This window comes from Pyxicephalus adspersus, chromosome 5, assembly GCF_032062135.1.
Source record: "Pyxicephalus adspersus chromosome 5, UCB_Pads_2.0, whole genome shotgun sequence".
NCBI lineage: Eukaryota > Metazoa > Chordata > Amphibia > Anura > Pyxicephalidae > Pyxicephalus > Pyxicephalus adspersus.
In genome coordinates, this window is record NC_092862.1 from 52845896 (window position 1) to 52868362 (window position 22467).

Sequence of the window (22467 nt, forward strand, 5' to 3'; positions counted from 1 at the left end):
ATCTAAAATTGCTTGGTTTTCTGTATATTAAAATGTTACTGTATATGTTATATTGCTGACTTTAGAAATTCCTCCTTCAAGAGATTGCAGGGCAGATGTATGCAATAATAATAATAAGTTGCTGCTGCATGTCATTTTATGACAGTTGGTATAGGGATGGGATGTTGATTTTCATGAATGTATGTTATCCACAAAAGTAGCTTTTTCAGGAGTAGATACATTCCTTAGAAAAAAATTATTTCCAAGTAAATTGCTAAGCCCTCAAATATAGTATTTTTTTAAATTAAAGTCAAGTTAAAATACATATATATTTTCAAAACTGCTAGGGGGTTATTTACATTTTATTTGAATCTATCTCATTTGCATTCCAATATTTCCTTCAAATGTATTTTTTTTTTGTTTTCTTTCATTTTTTTTTTTTTGCATTTAAATATTTATTAGTTGGCCTACTAAAAGGTTTACATTTTTCCCCATTGCATTCCTATGTCACTGGATATGACAACTGTGTCCCAATAAGAATGCTGAAGCAATTCAAACAGTGACTTTCTTAATGACCAGAGCTTTCATTCAGTTGCCACAAAATCATTGCATTGCAGCAATCCACCAATGGCATAAAATGAAAACATGAACACTTAACAACAATGTATGAGGACAAGTATGCAAGGAGCCATATAAATCCCTTTATACTAAACTTTTAGGGCTCTCATTATAAAACGGGGAATCAGACATTCACTAAAACATTCCCTCGTGGAAATCAATTACTGCTAATAAAACACATGCACCTGAAAGATTTCCACAAGGGAATATCTGATTCCATGTTTTATAAAAAGAGCCCAAAGACTCTAAAAAACTGAAATTGTTATATAGTAGTAACTAATCACCAGGTGTTTCTACATTACCCAATTTATTTATGCTGTTTATGTTGAGGACCACAAAAGTAAGACTGACATTTAATGTACTTTTTTTTGTTTGATTTTTTATGACAAAATCTATCCAAGTCACAATTCTTTCCAGGGCCCTATGGGTTTACTACAGATTATAGTACAGAGTAGGAGGTATAATGTTGTCCTTCAAATAAAGTTCTCGGTCGGTGAAACCGCCCTAATTTGAATGAATTGGAAGAATGTTTTATACTTTTCATGCTACTTTTAATTAACCATGTAAAGGGTAATATGTACATATATATGTAATATATATACCTCCAATGACAACTGCTATAAAGGGACAAACCAAGCGAACAAGAAAAGTACGATGATCGAGGAAGAGATACAATAGTACAGTGAACAAATGTGCTAGTAAAGTGCCATAAGAAGATACTACTGCCCATTTTGGATGTGCTTTTACTTACACTCCCTTAGTCTTTATTAAAGGTTAAGTTTATTGAGGGTTATGGCAGGATCTGTAAAACTATACCAGCAAATACAGAGCAGTTCATAACCACTGCAAGTTATTGAGCCATACAATCTAAATTCATTTTGCCTAAAACATATTAAAAAAGACACTTTAACCGTGCTGTTCTGCATCAACTGTGATTTCAGACTTGTAACTCAGACAATACATTGTTCCTGGCCATAATAATTTTAATGAAATTTCCATAAACTTATAGGAAGCACATGTAAATGTCAGAAATAGGTAAATAATAAAAGGTGAATTGTGTAAAATCTTTATTGTATATTGTATCACTTTGTAAAACACCTACGGCAATGTATGCATACATAATAAAACAGCTATAGAAGTGAAATGTCTGGTATTGACTTTGTTTTCTGTAAAATACATATTGCATATATCTGTCTGTATCAACTACAAGGTTAGTAACTGCACACACATTTTATACTCATGGTCTGTAAAAAAAATTAGGGCTCATGCTCAATTTCCAATGTTTTCCCTCATTTAGGTCACTCTCTCATCAGAGAGGTGTACAAAGTTACACGTAGGGCCTGCATGACAGGAGTGAGAGGCCCCAGCGAGAGGGTAAGGAGAGGGTTAATTGGTTTAGTAAGCACAGAGGGAGGGGGGAGTGCTAGCACAAGGCGAAGAGGAGGGTTAGAGGAAGGGGGCTTAAAATGGGGAGGTAGGAAGTAGGAGGCTCTCTTTCTGAACAGCTAGTGTGCAGGGAAGACAAAAGTTCTGTGGAGTAAGGTAGGTAACATGGAGTCAGTGGAGGGTTTTATGGCTCAGCTTAGGGCAGCAGGGGCTTCATGAGGTGAAGCTTGGCTGCAGGATAGAGTAGCTGAGGTGCTGGGGGGGGGCTGCTGTGGCCCCCCCTGCAGCTAGGTTGCCAGAGTTACAGCCTCAGAGGCAGAGGCCTCCAGTGCACTTCAGTCCAGACCCCTCCCAAAGAGCTAGAGGTCGCCATGGGAGCCCCTCAAGGGACCCTTCTAGCCAGCCTGCTGGGGGGTGCACGTCCTCAGCAGGGAACAGGCTGGGAAGGAATCCCCATTGCAGGCGAAGCTCTGCTGAGGGGGTTGTGGTTGTCAGGGAGCACAGCCCCCTTTGCCCACCCAGAGAGGCCTGCAGCCTCTCAGGAAGCAAGGGCCTCGAATTCTTTGGGCCTCCTCCTGAGAAAGGGCTACCAAGGGGAGCAGCCCCCTGTCAAATGTGCATGATGAGGCCTTGCCTGAATCCAGGGACTCACCTAGCGCGAGTACCCGGTGGAGCTGTCAACCGGTGTCCCGTACGGGACGTGACGAGTAGGTAAGCCGGGCTGCGGCCGGCTCCCCTAAATGCAAGGTGCCGAGGTCGGAAGGGGAATTCTCATCACTGTACAGAGAAGCAGAGGCGGCCAGGCACTGGACGCTGTGTGGGGCCCGAAGGACAGACTGACAGGTCCTAGAAGACCCGGGCTGTCAGGTAGGTGTGGAGGGAATATGGAAGAGAGGTGGGGGGAATGGTAATGGGATGAAGATTATAATATGTGCAGCAGAATTCGGAAGTTAAGGAGCGGGGGAATGGAGAGTTGGGGGGTTGGAGGGTGGGGAGGTTAGGAGAAGCGCTGGCTCTATAGGAGTGGGTTGTGAGGTATGGGGGGTGCAAGGGTCGCTTTGAGGGGCGGTGTAGGTGGGGGGGTAACAGAGGTGCTAGAGGGTATCAAGGAGGTTTTGCGGAAGCTGGAGGGGAGCAGGGTGACTATGGGGGGCGGGGGTTTAAGGAGAGTGCAAAGGGGGCAGGAGAGTGAGGATGCGGGATCATCTCAGGGAAGCAAGGAGGCTGCAGGGAAATCGAAGAAAGGGGGAGAGGGGGGGCTGTCAGCGATGCGGCTCGAAGGGAGGTTTATGTGTGCTTTGAAGGGCTGTTGGGTGCACACCTGCGGGAGGAAGTTAGAGAAAAAATTTGGAAAGAGGACTATGTGGATGTATTTTCATTGCTGCCGCTTGGGAGGTTTAACTTGGACAAGCCGGGGGGGAGGGGCGGCGAGATGAGAGCGAAAAGAAGCGATTTTGCTTGATTCCTTGCACATTCTTCAACTGGATGCAGGCTTTTGGGATCTTAGCACGCGTGATTGCAGCCCTTTTTTTGCTATTTGGACACGATACAGGAGGCATATAGGATGTATGGGGGGTTTGCTTGGCTGCGGTACGACGAGCAGTTCAGGCACAAAAAGGCGGTGCGGCCGTCCTTAAGGTGGGACCATAAGGACATTAGCCTGTGGATGAAATTGATGATAGCAAATAGGCAGGCTTGGGGAGGGCAGTTTTTTTCAGGGGCGGCTGAGGTCGGCAGCCAGGGAGACTGTGGGCCTCTAAAAAGAAAGGGGTCTGTCTGTTGGCTGTTCAATGAGGGAGAGTGCAAATTTAGAGCGGGCTGTAGGTGCACCTACAGCCCGAGTGTTCGGGGTGCGGAGGCGCACAAGGGCTCTCTTGCTGTTTTAAACAAAGTGGAGGAAAAGGTGGGATGCTATTGGGAAAAGGGGTGACGGTGAGGGTCGAAAGGATGCAACCGTTTTTAAATAGGTATCCAGAGGTGGAGGCAGCGCGGGATTTGTGGGGAAACGTTTGGGGTAGGTTTTCGCATTCCAAGCGCGGTGGGTAAGTCAGTTGCGGTGCCATGGAATTTAAGGTTGGCATTGCGACTGGCTGAGGTAGTGAGAGCAAAGTTGCAGCAGGAGGTAAGTTTAGGGGGGATGAGCGTCCCGTTTGGGGAGCCCAGCCCAGCCAGCCCAGTAAGTTCTGATTGATACATCATTCATCGTTTTCCCCTGGGGGTTCGGTGAATGATGGTATTGACCCGGAGGTTTGTGGGGTGACCTACACCTCGTTTGATGCAGCGATTCACTGGGTCTGGCGGTATGGGCAGGGTGCGTTGCTGGCTAAGGCAGATATTGAGGCTGCTTTTAGGCTGCTCCCCATGCACCCGGACAGTTTGCGTTTATTAGGTATAGGTTGGGAGGGGGGGGTTCTTCGTTGACCGGTGTCTGCCCATGGGGTGCTCTGTTTCTTGCGCGCTGCTCGAAAAGTTTAGTACGTTTTTGGAATGGGTAGTGCGCACAGTCGTGGAGGCGGATTCTGTCATCCGTTATCTGGATGATTTTTTCTTGATTGGGCCGCCTAATAGTTATTTATGTAGGACATTGTTGGCTACTTTGCAGCATGTGGCAGATCGGCTTGGGAACACTGTTGGCGGCAGACAAGACTGAAGAGCCATCTACGTCGCTGGCGTTTCTGGGGATTGAGTTGGATTCAGTGGCCATGAAGAGCAGGCTTCCGAGGGACAAGTTGTTGGTGCGGAAGGAAGAGGTGAGGTTTTGCCGCGGGCGATGGAAGCTTATACATTGGTGTTTTTTGGCATCTTACGGATTAGTGAATTGGTCTGTCCGGTCAGGAACAGATTGGGGGCATTTTGATCAATGACGTAGCAGTGCCAACGAACCAGGTGAGTTTGTTGGTTAGAAAGTCAAAGACTGATCAAGATGGTAAAGGTTTCTAGGTGGTTCTATATTGGTTCAAAGGGTCGGTGGTTTGCCCTGTGAGGGTAGTGCATGGGTTTTTGGGGGTGCAGCCATGCTAATTCATGAGGATGGGTCATTTTTATTGAAGTTTCAGTTTGTGAGTGTTTTCAGAAAATGTTTGAAGTTGTTGGCGGTGGAGGGTAATGGTTACGCCTCACACTTTCGAATTGGGGCAGCCACGGAGGCGGCCAGATGGGAGTTAGGGGAGGAGGCGATTTGCCGAATGAGGATATGGGATTTGTTGGAGGTGAGGTTGGGGGATGTTGTGGGTTTGGGGGCTCACTCAGTGGAGAGGGTCAACAAGGCTAGGATCAAGATCAATAGGAAAGTGGGTAGATTCATTGCGAAGAATGGGGGCATAGTTGTGAGGCATAAGGAGTTGGAAGAGGAATCATGTTGGTATCTGCGGCAGGAGGGTGTCCACCTCAATGCGATTGGTATGGACTTGTGGTTTTTGGAGCTGCAAGAAGGTATACAGAGGGCCCTGTGAGTTTGGAGGGGCGCTCAGGTGTGAGGTGTCATGCCTGTTCACTGTGGCAGTTGGGGTCTTGGAAGGCAGGGATCCTAGGCATGGAAAACGGTGTGGTGGAAAGAGGGGCCCTCTGAGGTAGGGTCCCTATTTATGTTTTATGTTGGATAAGGCCCCTGAGTTAGTGCTGGGCGGCTAGGGGCCAGGGTGGCGCAGTTGGTTTTGGAATGTTGGTGGAGCACGGATTATGCCTTCCGAGACCTGCAGCATGGTGGTTGTTAAGATGTAAAGCAGGAAAGGTTCATCTTTACGTTATTCCGGGGATTTTAGTTTGGTTACTTGGATTATGGTTATGAGGATTGTTATGAGGTTTTTTTACGTTAGTTGCTGTTTGTCTGTTTGTTTATTGTTGGTCTGTTTGTCTACTTGTTTGACTAATTTATGGACATTTATGGTTGTTTATATTTACAAAGTTTGGTTATTTATTTATTTATTTATAACTTGTTTAATAAACGGCTGCTTGCCAGCCAATTTAAGTGCACACCGGTGTCTGTGTATTTCTTAAGTGGGGGGTCGGGGGTTTTGGTTGGTAAGCAGGTTTGGGGGTGGAGAGGGGCATAATGGAGGTGGTTTAGCTGTAGGTGACGAGCTGGGAGGTCCGAGCTACCATGCTCATGTACCATGCTCAGTTTGCCAAATGTCATGTGAAGTTTTGCTGGAGTCTCAAACTAGATACAAACCAATTTTACCATAGGTTAGGTCAATCAAGATGGTTTGAAAGACTTTTTTTTAGCATATTTATTTCAATTAGGATTTAAATACAAATATGTAACCCATCCAATCCATCAGTCTAAAACAAACAAATGGTTTAACTTTAAACAGTATAATAATCAAATGTTGAATTGATGAAATAAATCTATGGGGTTTATTGGGGTTTAACTTACTAATACAGTTTAGGCTGTTCACTTAACAAATGTAATTATCACTGAAAGGGGTAATTTGCTTAGCTGTGTTCAATGTGATGAACATTGCTTTTGCATAAAATACCCAAAGGTGAGATAGAAATGTAAAAAGCAGATTTTGCTTGCACGTGACTGAAAGTCAGTAGAGCTTCACTTCATTCACTAAGGTAAATTAATGTTCTTGTGCAAAGGGAAATTTAATTTTGCTAAGAGAACAACCTACATTTCCTAATTAAATCAACCCCACTGTGCTTAATCACAAATGCACTTACTATATAGCTCAATTATCCCTGCAGAGTCAGCACAGCATCGCTCTCTACATGACAATAATAAGGAACACCAATAGAAAGTACCTGTATGCAAACAATACTAAAATTTTACTTAATGCATAGTCCCCACTTTTTATCTACAATGATTTGTACCTAAACAGCCTTCTTCTAAGTCCAACAAATTTACTACAGAGACTTTACTATATTAATTTTTATATTGGTATTTATACAAATCATCTCTATCTATCTATATATATATATATATATATATATATATATATTTACAAAAATGTTTGTTATCAGTAAAATAGTCCATCATTGGTCCTGAAGCATAATACTATACTATGCAGGACCTGAATACTATCATTTCTACACTTGACTGTCAACTTTGAGGTTGATTTATTAGGAAGGTAAATATTCTATTTAAATGTGATAGTTCAGTTTGCTAAGTAAATAACCTATAGTATAGTATTTTGGTAAATCAACTCCATTTCATTAACAAAAATTACAGCACTGTAATACTCACAAGATCAAAAATTGAAAAAAAGAAAAAAATGTTCTGTACTTGCAGAAAATGTACTTAGCTTGAAGAAATGAAGCAGCCACCAAGGACTGGTAAGCAGCAATAGAGTACATTTCTGTACTTAGGTTTAGTTATCCATTCTTTTAATGAAACCTTAGCAGATAGAAATACCGAATGAAATATACATTTCAGTATATTATCCTAGTTTAATGCATCAGTCAATAGAGTGTATTAATTCATTGTGTTATAGTTTTGAGTGGACTGTAACTGGACATTTGAAACAGGCTTAGTACACTCAGGATAGATGAAAAAGAAAGAAGACCTCTAAACCTCAGTATATCTTAATAACATACTGAATATAAAAATAAATATTTTACAGTTCTCTCAACATCTGCAGGGAATTTTGCTCATCATTAAATTATTAGAATTTATACACACTTAGTCAAGCAAAACATTTTGGCTGTCAAAACTGAAGTTTCTATATTAAGGATTTGTTAGATTTCAGAAAATCTTAATAAAACTTCAATTATTCTAAAGCCAGCAGTGTAGAAACATGAGGTGTTTTGACAGCTCGTCTTACTTAGTACTTTAATGAAGATTCCTTGAAACAAATTTATCCATCTTTTAAAACCCAGGACCAACACTTTCTATTATTAATTTCAAAGGCAATCAATGTAGAAACTCAGACAAAACACAGCACGTGAGAAACAATAAGAATAGCTACTTATCCTTGTTTGTATTTAGATGGCTTCTTTAGTTGAAACTGATACAATGCCACATCATGATACACCAAGAGCCAGAATATGGTTTATTTGTCCATTGTATTTAGGAATTTCTAGAACAAAAACTGCTAAGTTATGAAAATTATGAAAGACAGATGAATGTAAGGGGGTCCACAAACTTACAAAAAAATAAAAATAAAGATACATATCTGTCCATTGGCCAGTATGCTAAAACTTTGCTCTGTAGCAGAGACCCAAAACATATCCAATTTCACACCTTTCGATGTGTGAAAGAACACCATGTTCTGTGGACCACCATGGCTTCTAACAAAACTCCTATGTTGCTAGCTAGGTACACATGTACAATTTTTGTCACTGAAATGATCTTTCATGATTGTTTCCAGTGAAAGATGAATGAATGAGCTCTGTACACCACCACACAGCACCTGGTCTGTTCTATTAGGAGCAGAGGGGTTGAGAAGCAGTAAGAGGCACCTTGCTGTGCTCTTCTCCATTAAAATGCACAGTAGTTGTTTCTGATTTGCTTGGATGGATCAATAAACATCAGGGGACTGATGTACATTGGTCAAATTTTTGCCATGCATGACTGTTCTCCGGCGATATTAATGTGTGTCGGCGCAGGCTGAGGTGCATATAAAATATTTACATATTTACATATATAAGCAAATATCACTATCAACACTCCATTATGATGTTCTAGTCACACCAAAACCCATATATTTCATATCAATTGGGTTGTAGTGTTTAGGCAGTGAGGCCTGAGAAAGCATTGTGATTAAATAGAAGAAAGCCACATGATCTGCTCTTCTCCATTCACAATTTTTTTTTTCATTCATTTATCCATTTACAACAGGGGTCGGCAAACTCTGGCCTTTAGGTCAGATACGGCCTAGCCTGTAGTCCCCGTTCCGGCCTAACGCACCCTGGCCGATCCGGCCTAATGCCAACCGGCAACCCGTGGCTCTTGCCGATCGGCCGTGGGGCATTAGGGACTATTGGAGCCGGAGCCTCCAGAGCTCCGGTGCCGCCCCCTTGCAATTGCCCCCCTATTTACCGCAGCCGGCGTTGATACTTCGGCCGCTGCGGTAAATAGGAAAAGCTCCCTGAAGGTAAATCCCTCTCCTCCGCAATGCATACGGAGGAGAGGACTTTCACTTCAGGGGGCGTTCTCTGGTGGTGGGCAGAGCCATTAGGGCAGGTCCAGACTAGTGTGCTCGCGCCCACCCCATAAATGGCCTAGTGGCCATAAAACTTTGCCGACCCGGATTTACAATGTGTGCACCAACTTAAGAGTCAATAACATATTTTTAAAGCACTTCCCTGCAATTCATTATTGTGTATTTTTGTTTCTCTGCATCTATGTGGGTCAGCAGGATTATAACCAATCCACAGTGGTCAGCAAACAGCCAGGGAACCCCAATTTTACCATTTCAGTGAACCTAACCAGATTGGCACCAGGAACTATACTATAAAGTGAACAAATGAGAGCATGAAAAACACGTATATTGCATCTGCGTAATTTACCATTTAATGCAAACACCTCTATAGTTGAAAACAAACCCTTATATCAAATGCACAATAATGTAATTCTACAGAAAATGTGACCCTAACTGAATGTATGCCAAATTGCTGTTCATCATTTTATTCTTTTTTATCATTTGTTGCATTTCAATGCTGCTGTAAACGTGTCAGACCACCTAATGTAATGCAATTGTCTTATTTAAACTGTGCTTCAAAGAAAATAGAAACTTGAATTACATATTTCAAAGTACACTGGTACCTCGGTAAAAGTCGGCTTTGGAATAAGTCCTCCTTTTTGGACACAAAAAATTTTTGCTTGGTATACAACCTGTGTGTGCTAGAACATGTATGGGTCAAAATGAGTCATAACACCGCATGCTACCCTTATTTACCTCTCTCGAGACAAAGCCACGACTGCCCACAAGCGACAGTATGCCAGCTGCTACCATTCAGTGAACAACCCGCGCTATAACTCTCTGTGAATTACATAACATCTCCTCCTCCTCCCTTCTCAGCACCATCCTAGTAGGCACTCGACTCTTCTCAGCAAGGTAATGTGAGGTTTACTTACATTTACTTAATCTAATTGCTTTTGTATTTATGTATTTTAGTATTAGGCAGTGTTTATAATATTTTATACAGCCCCATCAATGTATAATATGTCAATACCAATAGGATTTTTTTCATGGGAACAGATTAATCCTTTTTTCTTTTATGGGACAAATTTGTTTGGTATAAGTCCTGTTTGGTATAAGTCTAAGGATCTGGAATGGATTAAGGGCTTATATCAAGGTACCACTGTATTTGCCTCTTGCTTCGAAAATATGGTTAAAATACCTTAACAATACAGACTCTAATAATGGCGATTGGGGCCACCAAATGAGAACTTTAAATTTTGTGCCCTTTAAAGAAGAAATTATTTTTTAAATAGCAACAAAAAAGAGGTGTCTGACATCCTGCATTTTACCTTCAAGTTATAAAGTACACATTTTGGAAAGTGTTCCAATAATTCCAAATGTAGAACTCTTCTAGATTTTTTAAAGATCCAATTTTGCATTTGCACTATAAAACTTAAAACTGGTATTGTGCACAGATTGTATATATATTCATATATCTGTTTAGCCAATCTCAGATTCTCACAACCTTGCCTAGCTTACAGTTTATAAAACACTGCATAGCCAGCCAAGTGTCAGCACTATTTAATACTGCAGCATTGCAATCTCCTGTCTAATTTGCCTGCTCATGGACAATGCATCAACAGTAATGCTGATTCATTGTCCGGTGTAGAAGCAAAAACATATGAGGTGACAAGGCCCCTTATGTTACCTGTCATTCTGCTTTTAGTGTTAGAGGTGTACAAGTAAAAATGACAAATTAATTGGTAAATAAAACAGCAAATATGTTTAAATTGTATAGAAGCGTGCCTGCATTTTTACTGTTATATTCATATATATATAACCTAATATATATATTAGGTTATATTCAAATATAAAAAATATACAGCATATCTTTGCTGTAAAGCAAGGTATATTTCAAGCTCAAATTTAGCAGCCCCGGCAGCAGTAGAGGATGCAAATTCCAAATAAAAAGTTACTTGATCTTTTATAAATGTGGCAGCTACAGTAAAACATGCACTATTTTCTGAATGCTGTACCACTATTTGTAAAAATGCAGACAAACCATTTGAAATTCCACTCCTGATTTCCCTTTTGCTCCTAAACAGTCTTAGTAATCAGACAATTTTGCATTTAGGTGACATTAAAAAAAAACTTGTGTACCCAAGTAAGAGATCTATCTTCTCTGTTAGTCCTGGTGATCCACTGTCAAGAAAGAGACAAACCCCCAAGGTTTGTGTTGCCATTAGAGCAAGATGATCCCAATAGTAAGGATCTCTGTCCCCGAAAGAGCCTGTTAGTTGCCTCCCGTGTTGCTCCTTATCTACCAGCTTTTAGACATTGCTACTGCTAGCCAAATATGTTTGATTATGATGGCAAAAAGGAAACATGTAAAACATTGTACTACGCTGCACTGTAGGTGGATTTGAATGTCTGCTCTCATTGCCCTGTTGTTATTTAGATTACAAAAAATGTTGAGGAAGCTGTTAAGATATCGTGTAACACTGATTTTAACATATCTCAATTTTTCTCCTAAAAAAGCAGCTTTTGCCTATGAAATGCATCAAGCAAGAACTTAGGCATATACAAAATATTAAAGTGATATGAGAGCTTTTTAATTAACTGTGATTTTTTATGTAAATGTTACAATAAAGTGTGTGATTCACTCTGCCTCTACAGTCGCAGTTTTGTTTTGTTTGACACATTTACCAAAAAGTTTATTGGTGTCACTTAAACTATCTGAGAGTCACAAACTGCCCATTGGTCAGGGAACCCATTTTGAATGCCACTCCAACGTACTAAGACAATGCACCTTTGTTTTAGTGCACTCCAATACAGGGGAGCATATATTATTGTGTTGCAGAAAGTTGCTTTAGAGAAAAAGGGTTTGTGCTTGTTTTAGGCACATGCAAAGAAAACCTATTTATTTTCAATAGGCTGCTTTAATGCAACGCATCCTAGCATGCATCACAGCAAGCATTAATGCAATGTACTACATGTATCCAAATAGGCCCTAATTACAAGTTACTGTGTTTGAGTAGTATTTCAGATTTATTTTTTAAATTAATAGCTGAACCAACTTCACAAGGCCAGGACACATTTGTTTATGTACTACAGCAGATCACCCTAATATTTGCAAGAAAACGCTAGCTAAAGGAGTAATACAGCATATAACGTGTTGGACTACAGTTTTAGATCAAAATGTGATCATTGGCTAAATAGACAGGAGTACATTTGAGTGATAGAAAACTTTGTGAAAAAATACCCTGATAGAGGTTTTAAACCTTCAATACTGTACATAAACTTTGTATAACCTTTATTAAAATCAGCCCTGTGTCATTTGTGACCCAAAATATATACTGAAATGTGCTAGCAGTCGTATAAAAAAAAAAGAAATTATATTACCACTGACCTTCGCAAGCATGTGTCACATTGTCATTTATCATGAATTGGCAATATTAAGGAACAATTTATCATAAGCATTTAAAGAAGGGAAAATACAGCTATGCAGTTGTGCACTGATGTGCACTACAGCCTCCAGATCTGCATGCAATTTAAGTAGCGGAGGACTGCACTACTTGGGAAAGTGATGTACAGACTGCCCGGCTTCCAACCCATCCAAGAAGTAATGGTTATCAAAAAAGATTCTGCTGTATGAAAGCTAAGAATACATTTAAAACATATATTGAGATACTTCATAAGCTCTTCACTGCTGCTAATGGCAGTTACTGTTCTTTTCTATTTATTATCAAGGTTAAGGTTATTCCTATACCTTCAATATCCTAGTAACGCATTAGTTAGTTATTCACAACAAATAAAAAAATTAAACAAAAAAATGGTATAGGATCTTTACCAGTCCTGTTGATTATGCACAGTATGTAATTTCTTTTTGGATGAGATAGATACAGAAGAGTAAACATGGCAATTTTCGATCCTACAGTATGAGCCTTGAGCAGCTGTAATAATTTAATAGCAATCATATGGTACCTCATTGGCATATGGTGACTCAGTGGTTACAGGTTCTGCATTACTTAGGTGCTATGTTGATTTTTCACCCATGTCACTGCATTGAATATATAAATTCTTCTCATGCTCAGTCAGGTGGTATAAAGATAAACTCAACCAACTTTAGTTTCCTCTGCATTACCAATACTTAGAATTTACTTGGCTTCCAAAACTTAGCTCTCTTGTGAATATGGGTGTCTTCTTGACTGCTAAATTGTAAGCTAGCTCAGGGTCAGGGACTAGAGCAGGGGTCAGGGAATATATATATATATATATATATATATATATATATATATATATATATACACATACACATACACACACACACACACACACATATATATATTCATATAAACCCAGGACATGCAATTTTAATAAACCAGTTAGAAATACTTTTCAATTTCAAGCATAGCCTATTAGGATAGAATTTACAAACAGTATATGTACAACTTGTGAGGGCAAACAGCTATCAGGGACGTGTCTTTTTTGAGGAATAAAGGCGAAGAAATGAAGAAGGGTGAGTAACTCAATTTAAATCTGGCATGGTTGTTGGTGCCAGATCTGCGAATTTCAGAAACTGAAATTCATACCATGTCTAGGGTTTACAGAAAATGGGGAAAAGGGAAAGTATCCAATGAGCTATAGTTCTCAAAAATGCCTTGTTGATGCCACAGATCAGAAGAGAATGGCCAGATTTGTTAGAGCTGATAGAAAGGCAATGGTCAGGTCAAATAGCCACTTATTACTACCAAGGTATGCAGAAAAGTATCTTTGAATGTACAACACATTAAACCATGAAGCAGAGTACTGAAGGGGTAGACCAAACCATGTGCCACTCTTCACAGCTAATATCGGGCACCAGAGGCTACAGGGCTCATCAAAATTGGAAAAGAGAAGATTGGGAAAATGTGGCCTGGTCAGATAAGTCTTGTTTTCTGCTACAACATTTAAATATTAGTGGGGGTTAGATTTTGGCATCAACAAAAATGAAAGCATGGATCTATTCTGCGTTGCATCAATGGTTCAAACTGGTGGCAGCAATTTAATGGTAAGGCAGATATTTTCTTGGCACACTAGGCCTAAATACCAGCCCACCTTAGCATTGATGCTGATCACATTCAGCTCATGATTCCAGTGTTCCTATCTTCTGATGGATAATGTGCCATGTCACAGAGCCTGATTCATCTCAAACTGGTTTCCTGAACATTACAGTGATTTCACTGTACTCAAAAAGCTTCGACAATCACTTTAGAGCACTTTCGAGATGTAATGGTACAGAGGATTTGCATTGTAGATGCGCAGCCGACAAATCTGCAGCAACTACATAATGTTATCATGTCAATATGGACCAAACTCCATGAGTAATGTTTCCAGCATCTTGTCAAATCTATGCCACAAAAATTCCATCAGTTCTAAAGACAAAAAGGGGTCTAACCTGGTACTAGCAAGCTGTACCTAATAATGTGGTTGGTGAGAGTGTGTGTGTGTATATATATATATATATATATATATATATATATATTTATATTAATTATACTATTGATATCTATATTCTGTGGGGATTGGCAGGGCAACAAAGCATGACACAAAAAACACAAATTTAGCCTCCTGGTTTTCTTTCTCCTGGTCCCACAGACCTCAACTTTTGGAGACCTCCTATGCTCTCCCAGCATACCAGTTACCCACAGCCTTTCCACCTTAGCTACCTGGCCTCAGGCTTTAATTTTCCTACCTAGACATGCAACCTTGAATCAATGGCCAGGTGCTCCAGAGCACTCCTCGATTTCTGGCCTGGAAGCGGGATGGAGTGTCTGGACCACCTATTCCTTTAATAACAATCTCGGTCTGAATCCCAAATAAAGAGCTGCAAATTTTCAGCGTAACACTTACCGATATCCTTATCCGGGCCTATTATCTTTTCTTTTTTAAGGTGAAAGTGAGGGAAACTCCTTGCAATCACCTCCAATCCTCTGACCAATACCTTTCATTTTTCAATATGAAAAAACTCCCTTACAAGAAGTAAAAATACACCTGCGATGTGACTATATTTTACTTATTTCTTAAACTCAGACAACTTCATTAAAAAGAAAACTCAAGACTATGCTGTTCCTAAACAAAAGCTAGAAAGCTGCCTCAGCTTTTCATCAGTAAAATAAGACACAAATTAGTACCGTAGTAAGATGACATGCATCTATGTGACTTGAAAATAATTGTGGGCCTAATTTTAGCTTCAGTCTTATCGGATGGAATATCGGATGAAAATGGATAAAAAATGATTCCCTTTGTGGTAGGAAAGAGGATTTTTGGAGTAGAATGTTGTATATTATGTTTGTGTAACAAGTACACATTATGAAAATAACATACACCAAACAGCGTACTAATATCAAGTTCCAAAAAGGTATTTTTTGTTTCTAAGATACTTTCGCTTCTTCTATAAATGCCAGTCCCTAACTGTGTGTATTAGGATATTTCATCCTCCAGCCAGAAAATAACCTCTCGAACCTCCCATATAGGATGATATATTTTGGAAGAAAAAAACTAGGGACTAGGAGAATGTGAAGGAACTTGTTTGTATAATGGATTTTTGTCTTGTCCTGTGTGTCCTGTTAAATAGCCTTGTATTCCTTGACTTTTATATAAACACAAGTTTATGAGACCCAGAAACTCTCATGTAATGGCTGCCCATTCCACTACAAAAAATCTCTCATCTTGTTAGCACCAGATGTTTTGCTTTAAAAACAGCATGTCATTTCTTTAAACCTAATATCATTCAGATGTATATGAGTAAAACTCCATTCATTTTTGAATTTGTGTAGATTGGTCTTGGATGCTAGCAGTTTGGAATGGAATTCCTGCTATAAATCCAAGCTTTGTCAAGCTTACACTGATTGCATCCTAGGCTTTTATTTAATATCTCTACATTACTTAAAACATTCAAGCATAAGAACAGGCAAAACTTTTTTATTACCACCTCCTCATGCCACCTCCTCATGCCAGTGAACCACTTTCTTGGGGAGATGCTACATGTAACATCTAGCCATGGCAGCCCAATAGAAAATGAATAGCAAAGGCAGTGAGCAGTTCAGTATAACTTACTGCCACTTACTGCCAAACATGGCTGCTGTGCCAGCGGCTGGAGATATGTGGGATGACTTGATTATGTTGTAGGTCTAAACAAGGACTAGAGCAGTTTTTATTGCTGCCCATGTCCACTCTGGGGAGACTCAACCCTCAATGGTTTTGAAGCATTTCAGCAGGAACATTTGCTATAGTAACAACTCTGTAACATGGGAATTCCACTGGCTTTGAACAGATTTACATTTACTTCCAAGTAAATCTCCATGATAGGATGTGAACTTCCAACAGGACGCAGATGATAAAAAAAACTCTACACTAAACTAAGAAAAAAATCTTTGGCTATCCATACACTTCAAGTCATTTTACAGTTTTTTTGAACATTGCACCAACCATTTAGACATTTACTTATAGCTGGAACTCAGCTGTTCCATGATTCTTTAAAAGTCCATGCAAAAAAGTAACATATGGTACAAATTCCCAGTCATTTATTCCAATCAATATACTTATTTACTGTATGTGTATACAAGATTTGGCATTAAATGTGTATATATTAAACTACAAGCATAATAAGGAAACATGTATTATTATTACTTTGGTTAAAAGCTTGTTAAATGCACATTGATGCTCTTGTATAAATCATTTATGAGGAAGCACCCTAAATATAGAGATAAAAAAGTTAAAAGTAAACTTTCTCACCCTTTTTATCCCTGTAGAACCCTTAAAATGTTTTTTTTTAGATCTAGGGGACCACTGCTAAAGCCAACATATTGAGGGTCAGTGGGAAAAAAGCCTTCTTATATGGCCACTAGTGGAAGTACCCCCCCTTAAAGTGATAGTTAAAATTTCATCTTTAAAAATGACTAAAAACATCATTAGAGTCATACAGTGTCATCTACCATGTGGTGTTGGAATTCTACAGTCAAAAATGGAGATCAGTCATGCACATTTCAAGAAACCCCTAACAACATCTGTTGGAACCATGGTTGAACATTTCTACTTTAGAAGATCATGTACAAGAAAGTAGAAGTGGTTGCCTTTGGACTTTTTTAGCCATTCTCTGGACCAAAACCACTACAGATGCTAAAATCTTTTTTACTTTTTTAAAATCATTTGTACTTTTTCTAGTCCTAATTACCCTATAGACCTTTAATTTAGTGTCTTCAATTTGTTGTTTGACCTTTCCTAAAAACATGGTGGAATTAGAACTAAAATATATAAAACTGTTTCTCAACCAGGGGTCTATGGAACCCGAGGGTTTTTTAAAAAGTTGCTAGGAGTTCCATGAACAATGAGCAATGTGGTCAGTTACTACTGGCATCAATTATCTACTTGGTTCTCTGTAAGGGTGACATTCTTCCCAATGGCCAGCAATTAGGAGGATTTTTTTCACAATGACTACCAGGCTAATGTAACATAGGTAACATAGGTAACATGGTATAATGAATATTGGCAGGAGTCCCCTAAGACTAAAAATTATTTAAAGGTTTTCCATATTACAAAGGTTGATAAATGCTGGTAGTAAAAGTATTTATTTAAATAAGATAAAAATCTAAAATTCAGAACACATTCACCAGTACAGAATCAATCATTCCCACTGAAAAAAACACACCTGAAAGATTCTGTTTGCTGAATATAGCTTCTCTGCTTCATAAACAGACCCTATAGTCTCATTATTAGGTGACATAACAAAATATAAAATGGTTAATAGCTCCTTAATAATGAGAGCTTGATTTGATGAATAAAGCATACTCCTTCCTAAATCCTCCCCTAACTAATCTATTAATCTCTCATCATAGCTCAGAAAGACTTGACAACACTAAGGGAAATTAGCTAGAATGTTGACATAAATTCTCTTTTTAATTTACTAAGATTACATTGTGAAAATCCATATTTAATGTTTAATTACACATCTAACAATAACTTTTCTCAGAAAATGATTCAATACAGTATGCACTGATCTAAAACATGCACTGTGTGGGTAGTAAGAGTTGGAGAAGTAGAAAAAGAAAAAAAAGGTACAAAAACATTTTAAAGCACCCATGTACCCATCTTTTAATGGTTCATAACCAGATACTTAAAACCTATATATATATATATATATATATATATATATATATATATACCAGGTAAACACAGCTAATAACCACCTTAAAATGCAGTTCTCCACTGAAGCCAACTAGAATGTATCTCCCAATAATTTCACCTAAATAGACCAAAGTCCAAAGGAGTAACACCACTCTACATACACTGTGTCTTCTATTTGTGCTTTTTAATGCAAAAATTAAGGTTTTTACAGATGTTGTTGTTTTAGACCCAATGATCTGTGTCTGTCCATTCAGTTCTGAGAATTAGCTCCTCCACACCCCACAATCCCATCTGATAGTTTTGTCACATTGACAGGTTTCCTCCCCACACTCCACTGGATAGTTAAAAGTAAGCAGTTTGTAGCTTATTTACATTTGTCACTCTACTCTCTTTTCCTATCAGCATGTTCCTTGCACTGCAGAACAAATGAGTGGCCCTTTGTGCTACTTCTCTCTTACCCAGTCTGATGTTTGATGTACAGGGACTATAAGAAGCTACTTCTGCCATTTATAACAGATTGCTTTAAAGATGTATAAAATACTAAGCTGCCTAAATTTGTATTTTTTACATATGCATGGAATTTAGCTTTAATGATTAGTGGTTTATTTCACAAAGCTTTAACACCAGTGCAAACATTTTTATTTTCAACCATGTGATTGTAATTTTAATCAGAAAACCATACACAGTTCATTAGCGCCTTTTTTACTGTCATGTGACTGTAATGTTTAAATCTTATCGGACTCAATTGAAAATCTCTGTCTATTTTTTCTTAAAATCCTAGTCCTGGTATGTTAGCTTTGTGAGCCTCTTGTCTCTATCCTGACGATAGCTGTGATTTTTTAGAATAAGAATCCACACCCTGCGGTGATCGCTTTGTGAATGAGGCCAATTGTATCAAAAAAGCCAACAATAACAGTGTTATTCATTATTGTGCAAATCTTATAATGCAGCAAAAACTCAGACACATGCTTCAATGCTGAAACAAATGATGTGGTCCGTATAATACTGCTCAGAGGAGTACTTCTTTAAAGTATAGTACTATACCAAACATTCACTCCTATGGGAACTATATAATGCAGCAAAAGCTCAGACATGTGCTTAAGACAAACAGCATCAAAGCAAACAGAGAATAACATGGGACTCGTAAGCTATTAGCTAGATCATAACTGCTTTGGAATTGCGAATATTACTATACTGGGCAATGAATTCACAATACATTTAAACCTATGGCAATTGTATAATAATGCAGCAATAAATCAGATACATACTGAAATGCTGATACAAGCAACATTAGGGGGAAGCAGAGACCTACGTGTGACCCCCAAAGCCACTGACTTAGATGATTTAGGATTTGTAATATTACTACACTGGAATTACTGTGCAATGAAAAACCTTCAGGCATACATGGTGTGCTATGATTGGCAGTATGCAGCACATAAACTACCTTCTATTATGTAGATACACTCTCTGTCAGGAGGGTACTTGTTGGGGTAGTTGGGAGAAGTAAAAATTCCTCCATCTGTGTATTTTGTCCACGTTCCACACTGTAAAGATTTCTGTCCTTCTGAAGGTGTCTGTTTGTCTAAAAGAAAATCAAACCAAATACAAGAATTCATATGTTGCATTTTATTTTTTCAGAACTGCAGTAGTAAGGTTCACATACAACTTACCTCCTACTTTTTTGGTTGCCAAAGACACATGCAGAATAATTAGACTTGTTACAACTGCAATAAAGGAAGACACAGCAATGTTTAGATGCATTGTTAAATCTGCATTATGAACTGCATTAGGTGCTTTCTATAGAACTACTGACTCTTTCAATGGACCTAGCTTGTAGTTAAAACAAAATCATTTCATTTGGCTGAGATTTTCAGCTCACACACAGGATGGTTAGGAAGTGTTCGGAGTCTGTAGTACAGCAGCCACGTTTGGAGGATATAGAGTATGTCTGATATATGTCAGACAATGCGTTATGTCTCACTGACTCAAGATAAGGTGATGTGTGCCTTGCTTAACTCTTGGCACACTGATCTAGCCAAAGCAATGATCCAAACATGAAATATCATCAAATCAAAGTAAAGCTTTATCCTTTTGGGAATATCCATAAAAGTAAGATTAGACTAGTCTTTGGTGATGAACACCCGCATTTCACAAACACCCTACAACCTTTGAAATGAATATAATCAACCAAGATCACCTAGAGGTAGACACAAGGTACACATAGGTGCTTTTCCTACATTCTAAGCTGCAGCAATTGGAAGACAGAGTAATGCAACAACCAGCAGCATCAAAAGACCAATATATTGACACACAGATGGAGCTGTCCATGGTCCTTAATGACTTATGGAAATGAAGCTTCTTAATATACACACATTTTAGGAGCCTTTGAATGTTTAATAGAGTAAAAACTGACTGTCCTAGTGATTTTAATGTAGTTCCTGACAAACACAGCCGGTCCTTATGAAACTAAGCTGTCATTTACCCTCATGCCTAGTGCTGATGGCAAAGCTCATGCATAGGGGTGGTTATAAGACTGCCATAAAGAGCTTTATCATATAGAACAGCACTTTGCTGTGTACAGCTTTTACTAATCACTGCAGAAGAGAAAATGACACTGTTATACCTCCATTCACCACAGCAACCCCCTCCCTGACTTCACAAGCATAAGGAATGAGTTGGGTTACATCTCCAGAATGTCAATGTATGGGCAAGCAGAATGTACAGTACAAGCTTCTACTTGCATCACCTTTGTCCTCAGCCTGCTGCCAATATCAATAGCTTAGAAGAACATAAAATCAGCAGCTGAATGTGAGATCTAATAAAGTCTAGCTTTCCAAGCTGCAGGGTACAGATATACTCACTGTGAGACAAACTGCGCCCATGGACCATGTCTGTTCCTTACACAAGGGGCTGCGATCTCCACTAATTCCATTTAGATACAGGAGGACTTCCAGTGCGGGGGAATAGGATGGATGAAATAAAATAATAATAATAAAAGCCAGCACAGCAGCAATCGCCTCCTGAAATGGTTCAAGTAATCACCATGATCGCCTCTAGGACTCAATGTATAGAAACATTAGATGACATCTCCCAGACAGATCCCAGGGCTCTGCAACAGATCGCCATGGATGGGCAGCAGGTCACTGCCAAGGGTTAGTAGCATGGGGAAGAGTAGGGAACGATCGGAAGCAAGCTGATCATTAGTTTGGTCGCAGACAAAAGCCAGATGGAAGGCTTGACTTGCTTTACATAGCAGCGATTCCTGGGTCTTTCCATGCATTGAAAGGATTAATGGGGCCGTCATCTGCTCTCTCTGGTCGCTCCACCTTTGCAATCTTCTGAAGGCAAGCTTTACAAAAATAAGGATTTAATATTATTTCTGTGATGAAATCCGCATTAAAACAGTCAAATCCCTCAGCATGGAGCAGATCCAAGTGCTCTGTTTGTTGCATAGTACCAAGCAGGGAATAAATATGAATATGACAAGCGCAGCAATCCAGAGATATCAATACATTGATCAGCACATTGATCAGCACTGCAGGGATCAGTTCTCTGCACTGGATCTGTGATCCCTCAATATTCCCAATCAAACTTTACTAGGTAATCTCTTGGCCATATTGCATGGACTTCTGTCTGCACTCAGCAATCCTCCATACACCAGGATCTGACCTCTGTGGCCAGGCAGAGATAGAAAGCAGAAGACACAATATTCTCAGCCATGGTTAGGAGACCACCAAACAAGAAAAGGACGAATTGAGCAAACTGCAGCTTCAAGTAGACATCCTGTACTGCGCTCTTCTATTGGCAAACACTGCTTCTTGACAGCAGAATGACTTTTGTTCTCAGGAGCCTGCCTGCTTAAAGCGAACCCACACTCACATTTTATGGATAATAGAAAACCAGGTTATACTGATCTATTTGGGTTTTAATTTGTTTAAACCTTCTAAACTGACCCCTCCCCCTGGACTATCCACCGCCGTGGCAGTGAAGAGGAGACTGCTGGGGCTGATGGGAGATTGACATCATTAGTCAAGGAAAAAAAAAAACTAAACTTGCTGACCAATAAGGGAAGTGGGAGTGGTTTAGAATCACTCCCACTGCATTGATTGGTCAGCAAGTTTAGTCCCTTTTTTTCCCCTCTTTTTCCTGTCATGTCTGATACTCCTCACTCTCCAGCACCACCACTGTTAGCTTATGATGGATGCAGGGAGGAGGGGCTGTCAGCAGGGAGCCAGAGGTACTCAGCATGGAG

General features: G+C 39.5%; 1 protein-coding gene across 2 annotated transcripts in view; it reads right to left on the reverse strand.

Moving 5' to 3' along the window:
• Positions 1-22199, reverse strand: part of NETO1 (neuropilin and tolloid like 1) — an 81516-nt gene extending 59317 nt beyond the window's left edge. For both annotated transcript variants that reach the window (XM_072411508.1, XM_072411507.1), the window contains exons 1-3: positions 21077-22199; positions 19886-19939; positions 19660-19797 (exon numbers count right to left, since the gene is read on the reverse strand). In XM_072411508.1, the coding sequence (XP_072267609.1) occupies positions 19660-19797; positions 19886-19939; positions 21077-21104 (220 nt within the window). In that variant the 5' untranslated portion in view covers positions 21105-22199. The remainder of the gene's footprint in view (positions 1-19659; positions 19798-19885; positions 19940-21076) is intronic.
• Between the last annotated feature and the right edge of the window lie 268 nt (positions 22200-22467).